Source organism: Arvicanthis niloticus, chromosome 20 (genome assembly GCF_011762505.2).
Source record: "Arvicanthis niloticus isolate mArvNil1 chromosome 20, mArvNil1.pat.X, whole genome shotgun sequence".
In the NCBI taxonomy this organism is placed as follows: domain Eukaryota; kingdom Metazoa; phylum Chordata; class Mammalia; order Rodentia; family Muridae; genus Arvicanthis; species Arvicanthis niloticus.
The window spans coordinates 48,746,623-48,756,688 of NC_047677.1; the positions used below are offsets into that span (position 1 = coordinate 48,746,623).

A 10,066-nucleotide genomic window follows, 5' to 3' on the forward strand; every position below is an offset into this window, starting at 1 on the left:
CTCGGCTGTGTTCTTGTATATACAGACATGGAATTTTCTGCAGCAGCAGCATGCAGTAGACAGTTAACATTTTTTAAAATATTGTTGTTGAAAGTATCATTGTCTTGACATTGGTTTCATTTGTTTCTGCCAGAATTTTGTTTACAATGACTTTGTACCCTACATTATTAAAAGTCTTATTACTAAGATATCTGGGGTTTTTATATCCTCAGTATCTGGCTATATCTAGAGGAAACGTTGACAATTTTGTATTCTTTGTGATCCTAATCCCTTTTGTGTGTTTATTTTGCCATTTTTCATTGCCCTATTGCATAATGTTCTACATATCAAGTGGGAAAGCTCTGAATACTCTGCCCCCATGCCTGATGTGAGAGGCAGGGCAGACGTCTTTTCCCAGATCATATAAATTGCTTTTTATTGCAGATTTCCTGAGAAATTAGTTCTTTCAAAAAGAAAAAGAAAAAGAAAGAAATAACAACAACTTTAAGACCCAGTACTAAAGTCCACCACCATTCATTTTATGAGTTTATCTGGGTGAGTAAATGTTGTTTTGTATCCATCTCTAAATTAGTGAGAACTGTATTAACTGATTCTCAAATGTTGAAACACTCTGGCCTTTCTGCATAAACTGATAATGTCACTGGATTTAGTCCCTAATACTTTCTCGAAAGCTCATCGCCCACACAGCAACATCCATTCTCTCTTCTCCTGACTGTGCACAGCTATATTCCTAACATCCATTCTCCTGTCTCTTGACGCTGCATGTCTATACACCAAGCATCCACTCTCTCTGCTCTTGACTCTACATGTCTATACTCCAAGCATCTACTCTCTCAGCTCTTGACTCTGCATGTCTATAGTCCAAGCATCTACTCTCTCTGCTCTTGAATGTTCATGGGATGCTCTTGTGTTTCTGCTTCAATGTTGCTGCAGATGTGGCTGGAATCTGGAATTGTAAACAAATTAACTCAGTCTCTGACAGTTGTTTTTGTCAGAGTGTTTGTCACAGTGACAAAAAGGAAGCTGAATGGACAGACCAGGAAGCACTAAGGAATAAAGAACTGAAGAAAACCTTCACCATCCTGACACCAGTGACCTACTTCTGAGGCTAAGCTCACCACTTCCCCAAATTTCACCATCAGCCAGTGTGGATGATCTGAGGGATGAGACTCTGACATCGAACCCAGGTCTGGCCCTCAAAGTCTCCTGGCCATTTCCTAAGGCAAAGGATGTTGCAGTGAGGTCTCTGGTCAGTACCAGTGTTCTGCAACTTGTGGATTTCTCAGTGTGCTCTACCCACAACAGCCCCTGCTCTGTCACTCTTAGAAGTTACCCAAGGCCAAGCCCGCACTTTTGAGATTTATTCTGCTAAGGATATGCATAAAAGCCATCTCAAGTCCCAAATACTGATTCTCATTTTCTCCTTTAAAAAAATTTTGTTTCAGGAATTCACAGATAAGTATATTGAATTTGTATATTTACATCATTTCCACTCTTCCCTCTCCCATCCAGCTTCTCCTATGATGCCATAACTACTTTCTCACACTTTTAGAATTCATGGCATCTTCATATACAAACACACACATACATGCTCACACACATGCACACACACACATGCACACACACACACACACACACACACACACACACACAGATATATACTGATTCTAGTTAATGTTGTTCTTCTTTGCATCCAGAATCTCATTAACCTTCTTTGAGAATATTACACGTGTATAAAAAGAGAGGGGGAAAGGGTCACATTCACTCTCCTATCCCACCTCCAACTCCCCCACACATCAATCCAGAGTCTGCCATACAGCAACTGGAACTCCACTCTGTGGTTGACAAGACAGACATGTCTTTAAGCAGTAATATCCACAGATGCTTAAAATCCTAGTGAGTCTGGGTTTCAGATTAATCCAGAACTTGTAAATGGTAATCAATATTCAGTCATGGGTGGAAGTACACATACTCCTCAGGTTTCCCTATCTCTGCCAAGAACTTGCAAAACACACACACACACACACACACACACACACACACACACACACACCCCAAAAAAGCCACTTCATAACCTAACATGTTTATTATTTGGGGAAAAAAGGAACAGAGTTTGGAGAAATGTCAAACATAAGTGAACAGAAGATGCCTCCATTCTCAGAAAGTTCCTCGGCAGAGGAAGAACGCTGTAATATATGTCACAGAGGAATTACTGTAAATGATGGAAGATGGCATGGAGATACAGGGAGGAGACAGAGAACCCCACACAGACATTAGACCAGAGAAACTGCTGCCATTCTCAAGACTTAAGGCTGGAAACTGCAGAAGGTATGGTCTCTGCTGAAGTGAACACCTGAGAGAAGGAGTAGCCTCAGATGCTGTCACAACAAGTTTCTTCATGAACTATTACTGAAGGCATCACCTGTGGTGGGAAATACAGAATTACCAGGGAGTTTATGATAAAGATAGAGAGCCCCTCGGCTTCCTTCCTTGTCTGTCTTGGTCATGTGGCTCTAAAAATGTCCTTAAATGTTGATCTGAGTTCCCAACATGAACCCCAGATTCTATTTTGCATGAAGATCAACATGTCTTGCCTCTGCCAAGATCCCTTTAGAAGCATCTTTCAGACTGAAGGATTGATACTAGTCATGGACTCAGGAGATTTACAATTCATGCCACCGATCCAAGAACCTGTCTCCAAAAGCCTCAGACTCTGGAGCTATAGCTGCTGCTTCACTACATGGAAGTGCCACATCCCTGAACCTTGAGAGTAACTTCCCCCATGCCACAAAAATGCAGTGTTCTCCTGTGAGTCAACAGTCTTGGGAGCTGAAGAAATTTTCCAAGATTCACAAGTGGTCCAGGAACACCCAAGGAAGGACCCATGAATCCTGAAGGTTTGGGTACCATCTGATGCCAAATCTCACCTTTTCCAACAAAGAAATTAAGAGATACTACTACCCACACCCATCTCTTAAAGGCACCACACCCCTGCTTTCCTCTCTCAGACATCACACATCTGTCCGTCTCTGAGCACATCTAACTCACCTCCAGGCAGCTCACAGGCCTCCTTGGTGGCGTTCTGCAGCACTGCGTTTTTTAATACCCTTCATGATGAGGATAATCCCGACAACGATGCCTACCAGACCCACAAACAACCCGAGGGCACACACAACATTCTCTTTAGTTTCTGGGAGAAGGGTTTTCTCTTCAAACTCTGGGGAAAATAAAGCAGAGGAGATGTCAGTTGCTGTTGTAAGAAATACTGTCAGCGGCCAATGTAAGAAAGAGAGTGTGTGCTGGGGCTGGAGAGGCGACTCATTGGTTAACAACACTGTGTGCTCTTGCTGAGAACCTTGGTTTCATTTCAGGCATTCATATGGCAGCTTAGAACTGCACATGGCTCCAATTGCAGGGCATCTGACACCCTCTTTTGACCTCTGAGGGCACTGGGCACTTGCATGGTGCACAGACACACACAGGCAAAAGACACATATGTATAAGTTTTTTCAAAAGTGAATGAATGCACCTTATGAGAGAATGAATGTATATACATTGTAGTCAGTGTTATGAAACACTGTGAACTCTGTTAGTCTGTGATGCTGGTAATTGAACTTGAAGCCACACACCTATGAGGCAATTGCTCTAACACTGAGCTGTGTTCCCAGCCCTACAGTGTGAATGCTAATTGTCCCGAATCCAGCACTAAAGCAGGACGCTTAGAAGTGAAAAAATGAATGCACCCTACCCCAATGCTTCCGCAGAGGCTCCTCCAAACCCCAGTGATCCACCTCACAGTCATAGTAATCTTCCGTGGAGGGCAGGAAGGTCAGATAATGGAACTTTCGGAAGAGGTGGTCTTCTCTCGGGAGAAACACTGTCTCTGATATGCCTTTGGTGACAGGCTGTCCATTCCGGAGCCAGGTGACATTGACCACTGGAGGGGAGAACTTGTCCACGAAACAGATGAGGATGTTGGGCTCTCCCAGGTTCACTGGGCTTCTGGAGAGTACAGTCACCTCTGGGGCCACTGTGGGGAGCATGGCATAAATTAGCTTTCATTCCCTCAGCCTCTTCTGCTCTTTCCATGCTGGCCTGTGGTGCAATGCTACCTCATGACTTTAAAGCTGTGCTCTGGATAGTCAGTTGTGTTACCATATTCCCAGATCTGACATTTTGGAGCCAGTATTGAGGTACGAGGTATCCACCAAGCCAGTTCCACCCACACCCCCAGCCCAGTTCCTCACTCCCCCTGTGTAGACTTGAGGTAGTGAATTCATAAACAGTAATGGATGAATAAACCAAGACTATATCAACAGGGAAAAAAAAAGAAACAAACTTCTAAAATCCCTGGGCCTGCAGCCTGATAATTGGATTTGCTATGCTGAGCAAACTGGGGTCTTAGAAGGGCATGCAAGACTTCCTCACACCCCTATAGAAATTGTCAAAGTATCTATTTTAAAGCTCAGTTCCCACATCTGGCGGGGGGGGGGGGATGTGGAGGAGATGCAGGTACCATTGGCATCTGGAGTGTTTTTGGAACGATTTTTCATGATGTCCAGGTTAGCTCTGTCCACAGCTATATTAGCCAGCGCACCCTGAGCCTCAAAGCTGGCAAACTTTGAAAATTCTTCAAGTCTCCAGATGGTCTCTGACTTTCCAATATCTACATGGAATATCTCGTCACCATCAAAGTCAAACATATACTCTCCACTTTCGTCTGGGGAAAGATAGAACTCCGCCTGGATGATGGTGTGTTCCTCTGAAAAGAAAGGAAGGGGTTAGGAAGGGAGATGGAAGAGGAAGAACACACATGCATTTGGGTGGGCGGGGATGAATGGTGACTGGGAGTTAGGGAAGAGACAGGGTCTGGGGGATGGACATCCATACTGAGCAAAGCAAGCCAGTGAGACAGAAGGGGGCTGTGTTAGAGGATGAATGCATGGGGCTGCAAGACATAGCCTTCAACGCAGCCTTCTTTGTTAACACCAAGCCGACTGTTGTCCACCTGTGCATGGTATGAGGTCATGCACTCCAGCATGAGCCACCAACCAGTGGCCACCCTTCCCCGAAACACACACTTTCTATCAGCAGCCATCAACTATAAATGGTCTCTCAAGAGCCCCTCCCCCATCCATCCACTGTTTAACTGTCCTATGAAGGTATTGTGAATATATCTGCAGCCACTTTAAGTGTATTCATGTGTGCAGCAGCCGTGTCATGTCTGGAGGACAGTATCTCACAGCCCTCCCCATCCTCTGGCTCTTAGGGTCTTTCTGCTTCCACTCCTACACTGTCCCTTGGGCCTTGGAGAGGCAGGTTGATTCAGAAAACAGATTTGAGTGGGTATTTAATGATATCATGACTTTAGAAATCTGGCCATGGTGCATAAGAAAAAAAATCCCAGGCTCCCTGTTGTGTGGGAATTAAATCACTTGGGTCCGCACACAGGAGCTTCTTTTTATCCTGACACTGTACTCTCTGAGTAGAGAAGTGTTGTTTGAAAGGATCAGTTTGGAACTCGGGAACCAAGTACAATTGTGACACCTGATCCCTTTGCTCACCCTGTGACCTGAGCAGATAGATCACTGACTACTTACCATGGGAGTTTCCCATTATAGCTCTGCTGAGTTCCATTCTACCAGGATAGGTTTGAGACAAGAACTTTCACTACCTCACCATACCTAACAAACTCTGCTGACGTTTTGTGGTCAGAAACTCCTTTAACCAGTAACCCTGAGAGACATAAGTGGTGCCTGAGCCACGCAGGAGATTGACATCGAGACCTTGCAATGCTCTGGATCACTTATACTGATCCCAAGACTCCCTCGGTGAGATGGGGCCTGGCTGGGTTGCCTTGAAACTGGACCTTTATTTAACCACTACTTAGCTTGGGACTGCTTTTGTGGGACATAGCCTGTAATGATTAACAGGGAGGATAACCAACAGCAAGGAAGATGAGGTGACAAGGGCTTCTCTTTAGGAATAAGGTGACCAATTTTAGTGTCTGGCCAAGAGACTGATTTTGTGGCTGTCTTTATGCACAAATGTATATTCTACATTCTTCTTCCCTCCAGCTCTGCTGCACAGGAAGAGCATCTGCCTGTCTGAGACCTTCTTGAGCAGTAGAAGCCCAGACTTGCTCTTGTGTGGCTGGATCTGGCTTTCCACTCTTCTCATTTCCTCTCTACCTGCATCACTTCCTTTCGTTCCTTTTGTGTCTACAGGGTTGCTCAGGATACAGAGCCCTTTGTCACAACAGTTGTTTACATCAGCACAAAATATTTGCTCTGGAGATAATGACAATCTTCACTTGTGTCTCTACTCTCTGGTAACTAGAACTTAGTAGTGGTGACCACAGATCTTGTAGCATTTGCTGTGTCACATGAAAGGGCCAGCGTGGCTACCACTGCCCCAAGAGTCAGTCAACTAACTGCACTTCATATCAGTGTTCTCTCTCTCTCTCTCTCTCTCTCTCTCTCTCTCTCTCTCTCTCTCTCTCATAGATTTGATGTGGGATGATGACCTTTCTTTCTAGTGATCTTAAATACAGTGTCTGTGGTTGAATACAACAGAACTGATGTGAACAGTATGCTCACACAGGATCAGCACTGAGGGTTTTTCCTACATTATCTCACTTGATCTTAACAAAATTCTGTGAGGTTTCCAACTCTTAATTTTCCTGATGTTCCAGAAAATAAAACAAAACAAAACCCAGGGATGTACCTTGTTGGTGCCTATTGAAAGCTATTTTTCCATAGCCCCAAAAGTCTGACCTCTGGAGAGACAGAGGGCCTTAGCAGCATGTGCCTTGATTTGTCTTGCTCAACCAAGTCTGATCATTTCACTTCAGTAGGAAGAATTTTCCCTGAACCATAACTGCCTCATAACCTTCAGATTTAGACTTACAGGGTGCCTGCCATTCTTATTTTTCAGTTCAAAGACTGTATTCTTTATGCCCACATTTATTTCTTCAAAGTCTCATACAGTCTACCATCCTGATTTTGGTTTTCTTTGCACTTACCTTTGATAGCCGATGACTTCTGGGAGCTCATCAGGACAACCACGAAGAAAAATCTTAACACCGGAACTGCAGTTGAGGCCATTTTCTTCTGGGGTGTTTGGTGGGGTCAGAAAAGATCGCAGACTGAGGCAGAATTAACAAGAACTAAAAGGGTTTAAAATCCAAAGCACTCAACTTTTAACCAATCAGAAAAATGTTTCAGGCTGACACATCTGTTGCTAGGGAAAGGTTTCTTGCAACTAGGTCCTATGCAGCTCACTATATAGTATTAGAGTTTCTACTTAACATTACAAGAAATAATTTTCTTCAAGAAGAAATTTCTCTACTTATTCAAAAATAAAAAAGCAAAGTCTTTAGGCAAACAGAATAAAAAAAAAATCCAAGAGTCTGGGAATGTTGATAAAATACACTCTTTTCTGTCCCAATCAAAGTCATAACTGAAACACATTAGTGAGGCTAGAATAAATTAAAAATCGCTAATACAAAAAAAAAAAAATGGGGATTGTACCTCTGAGTGCGAGGGCTGGGAAGACTGCTTTCAAGGGACACTGAATTATCTAAAGAGAAACTGAACAATCGGGCTATGGAGAATGCCCAGATTCTGGTAACAGAATGTCACTCAGAGATCTCCTTACTGTTGGATGCATCTCTGTTCTCAGTGGGCTGGTTCCCAACATGGTCAGTTCAGCCCAAGATTCCAGGACCACTGGCAACTGCTGTGTCCTGAGGACACTGGGAGATAAACTGAGTCCCAAAGCTACAAAGACCAGAGAGAGGTGGGATTCTACCTCTGGAAAATGGGCAGTGATCATTAGAAACCATGAGGTGTACCGGCTCCTCCTATATTTCATGGCCTGGAGAGGCTCTCTAGCCACATTGTGACCTGAGGGTGAAGCTGAGTTTAGATATGGAGGTCACTACTAAAGAATAGCTTGGGCACAGCTTATTCCCCTGGGAACAGTGAATTGATGTTCAAGGAGGGCCTTACCACCCTGTAGCCTGGGTCAACTGGCTGGGGAAGCTCTCCTCCTGTCTTATAAGGATTAAAGTTTTGGGCCAAAAGTGTATGTTTAGATTATCCATAGAGGTTCCTGAAAATTAGGAGGTTTTACATCTCTTGTTTCTCCAAACACTGTATAACACACAGAAAAATATTTACTTACAAACAGAAAGGACTAAAAGCCAAAGGAAAGCCAGCAAGCAGTGAGGTTGCCCATCTGGGGTTGAATTAGTTGTTGGTGAATCTTCAACATAGTAGTGGTTGTTTTGAGGTCCTATGTAGCTGTACAAAGACCCTCACAGACCAGGAGGGCAGCATCCCCTTGACTGCTGATGGTCTGTCTGATCATGCCAGGGGCTAAGTAAGGCATCTGCTATCAACCCTCCAGATCACTAACTGCATCATCCAGGGTCAAGAGGTTGATGCTACAATTCTGTGGTTCAGGCTGACCTCCTTCTTCAGAGTCAAATCCTGCTAACACAATTTTTGCATCTATCTTTTGCTAGCTTCTGTAATGCCATGTTCTTGGCAAGTGCATGGTAAGTTTAAAGTACTTCCAAATATACAGTGCTACCCAGCAACTTATGATGCTGCCTAGTTCCTGTCTGTTGATTGGTTCTGCTCATGAGATTATTAAGCTAGATTTCAGAGAAGGACTTTCAGTTCTCCTTCTCTGTCATGGGGTGTAGGGGTCCTCTATTAGGACGCCTTTCATGGTTTTCTGTTCTCCCAAAGTCTAGCTTCCTGTGTGTATGAGGGGATTTCTGAAGCCACCTGAATGAAGTGTCCTTGGTGACATTAAATGTGGTGAGCCACTGTCATGGTTCCTCCAGAAAACAGAATAGAATATGTTACAAGAAGTATAGCTTAAGGCTGGCAGAGCACTGGGCAGGGTAGACTTTTAACCTAAAGTGGTCAGAGGCCTCTGGGAAGTCCCACTGATGATGTCATAGTTCCAACTGAGCCCACAGGACAAGAGGAAACAACATCTGCTGAGGATGTCACCAATGCCTGCTGCCCAATGTCCAAGCTTGTGACAGCTTCCTCATGACATGAACACAGGTCCACTGTACTCTCTGCCACCCAAACCACAAAGCTTGTGTCCACACTCACAACTGTGTGTTCAGGAACTTCAGAGTAGGAGAACTGGGTCTCAGAGGCAAATGGCAATCATTTAAGAATTGCCGAATGTATGTGAACATAACTATCATCTATCTCCATATCCCTTGCCTGTCATCGGTCCTCACTCTCCCACAGTCCTGGGCTTACAAGTGCATCCACACTGGACACAGATCAATTCTGGGGCTTCAGTACATTCTACGTTTGTTTGGCCTGAGTTCTGTAGACCCCAGCTTCCCTTTTAGCTGCCGGTCTCCCTCTCCCTGGAACCCTGATGCTCAGTATTATATCCCCATCTGCTCTTCTGCCCCAGATTGCCATGACTATTGAGGTCTTTCATTTTTCTGTGTAAATTTTAGAATTGATTTCTGTAGCTCTGTGAAGAATACCATTGTTATTTTGACGGAGATGACACTGAACCACTAAATTCCCTGTAACAGAATAACATTTTGACAATATTAGTTGTTCCAAACAATGAATGTGAAAAGTGCTTTTCTTTCTGTCTCTTCTTCGTTTCTTTTTCTTTTAATTTAGTTTATTTATTTGAATATTAGGATTACATTTAGGGCTTCATCTCACCCTAGGAAGTGCTCCGCTATTGAACTATAAACCCAATGTAAAACTATAGTATAATCCTGAGACAGGGTATAATCTCATCTAGGCTGGTTTAGGACTTTCTCTGAAGCCCATGTCAACTTTGAATTTGTGATTCCCATCAGGCTGATGTTGGGGTCCACACTAGCCCCACGTTGGGGTGGACAAAAAACGTCGCAGCCCAGGCAAAATGTTGAGGCCCGGGCCGACCCATGTTTGGGCGGCCACTGTATTCCGGCCCAAGCTGCCACTCCAGTCTGCGGGTTGGGGTTCAGCAAGAGCGAGGGTGAGGGCAGACTCTACCTAATGTCTGATGTGTCTGATTCTCC

General features: G+C 44.1%; 1 protein-coding gene across 1 annotated transcript; it reads right to left on the reverse strand.

Moving 5' to 3' along the window:
* Nucleotides 1–2,067: 2,067 nt before the first annotated feature.
* On the reverse strand, nt 2,068–7,183 carry LOC117724439 (H-2 class II histocompatibility antigen, E-U alpha chain). The gene is made up of 5 exons (XM_034524244.2): nt 7,025–7,183; nt 4,517–4,762; nt 3,749–4,030; nt 3,049–3,217; nt 2,068–2,422 (listed from the first exon to the last, which is right to left on the reverse strand). Exons 1-4 carry the CDS (start codon nt 7,104–7,106, stop codon nt 3,060–3,062), a joined length of 768 nt encoding a protein of 255 aa, XP_034380135.1. The 5' UTR covers nt 7,107–7,183; the 3' UTR covers nt 2,068–2,422; nt 3,049–3,059.
* Between the last annotated feature and the right edge of the window lie 2,883 nt (nt 7,184–10,066).

What these genes read in the sequence shown, in the direction of transcription:
- LOC117724439 (XM_034524244.2), bottom strand. Translation starts at nt 7,106, where the DNA reads ATGGCCTCAACTGCAGTTCCGGTGTTAAGATTTTTCTTCGTGGTTGTC. An exon ending in GAAGTCATCGGCTATCAAAG is followed by an intron (nt 4,763 to 7,024) that starts GTAAGTGCAAAG and finishes CTTTCTTTTCAG; the next exon opens with AGGAACACACCATCATCCAG. An exon ending in GCCTCTGCGGAAGCATTGGG is followed by an intron (nt 3,218 to 3,748) that starts GTAGGGTGCATT and finishes TATTTTCCCCAG; the next exon opens with AGTTTGAAGAGAAAACCCTT.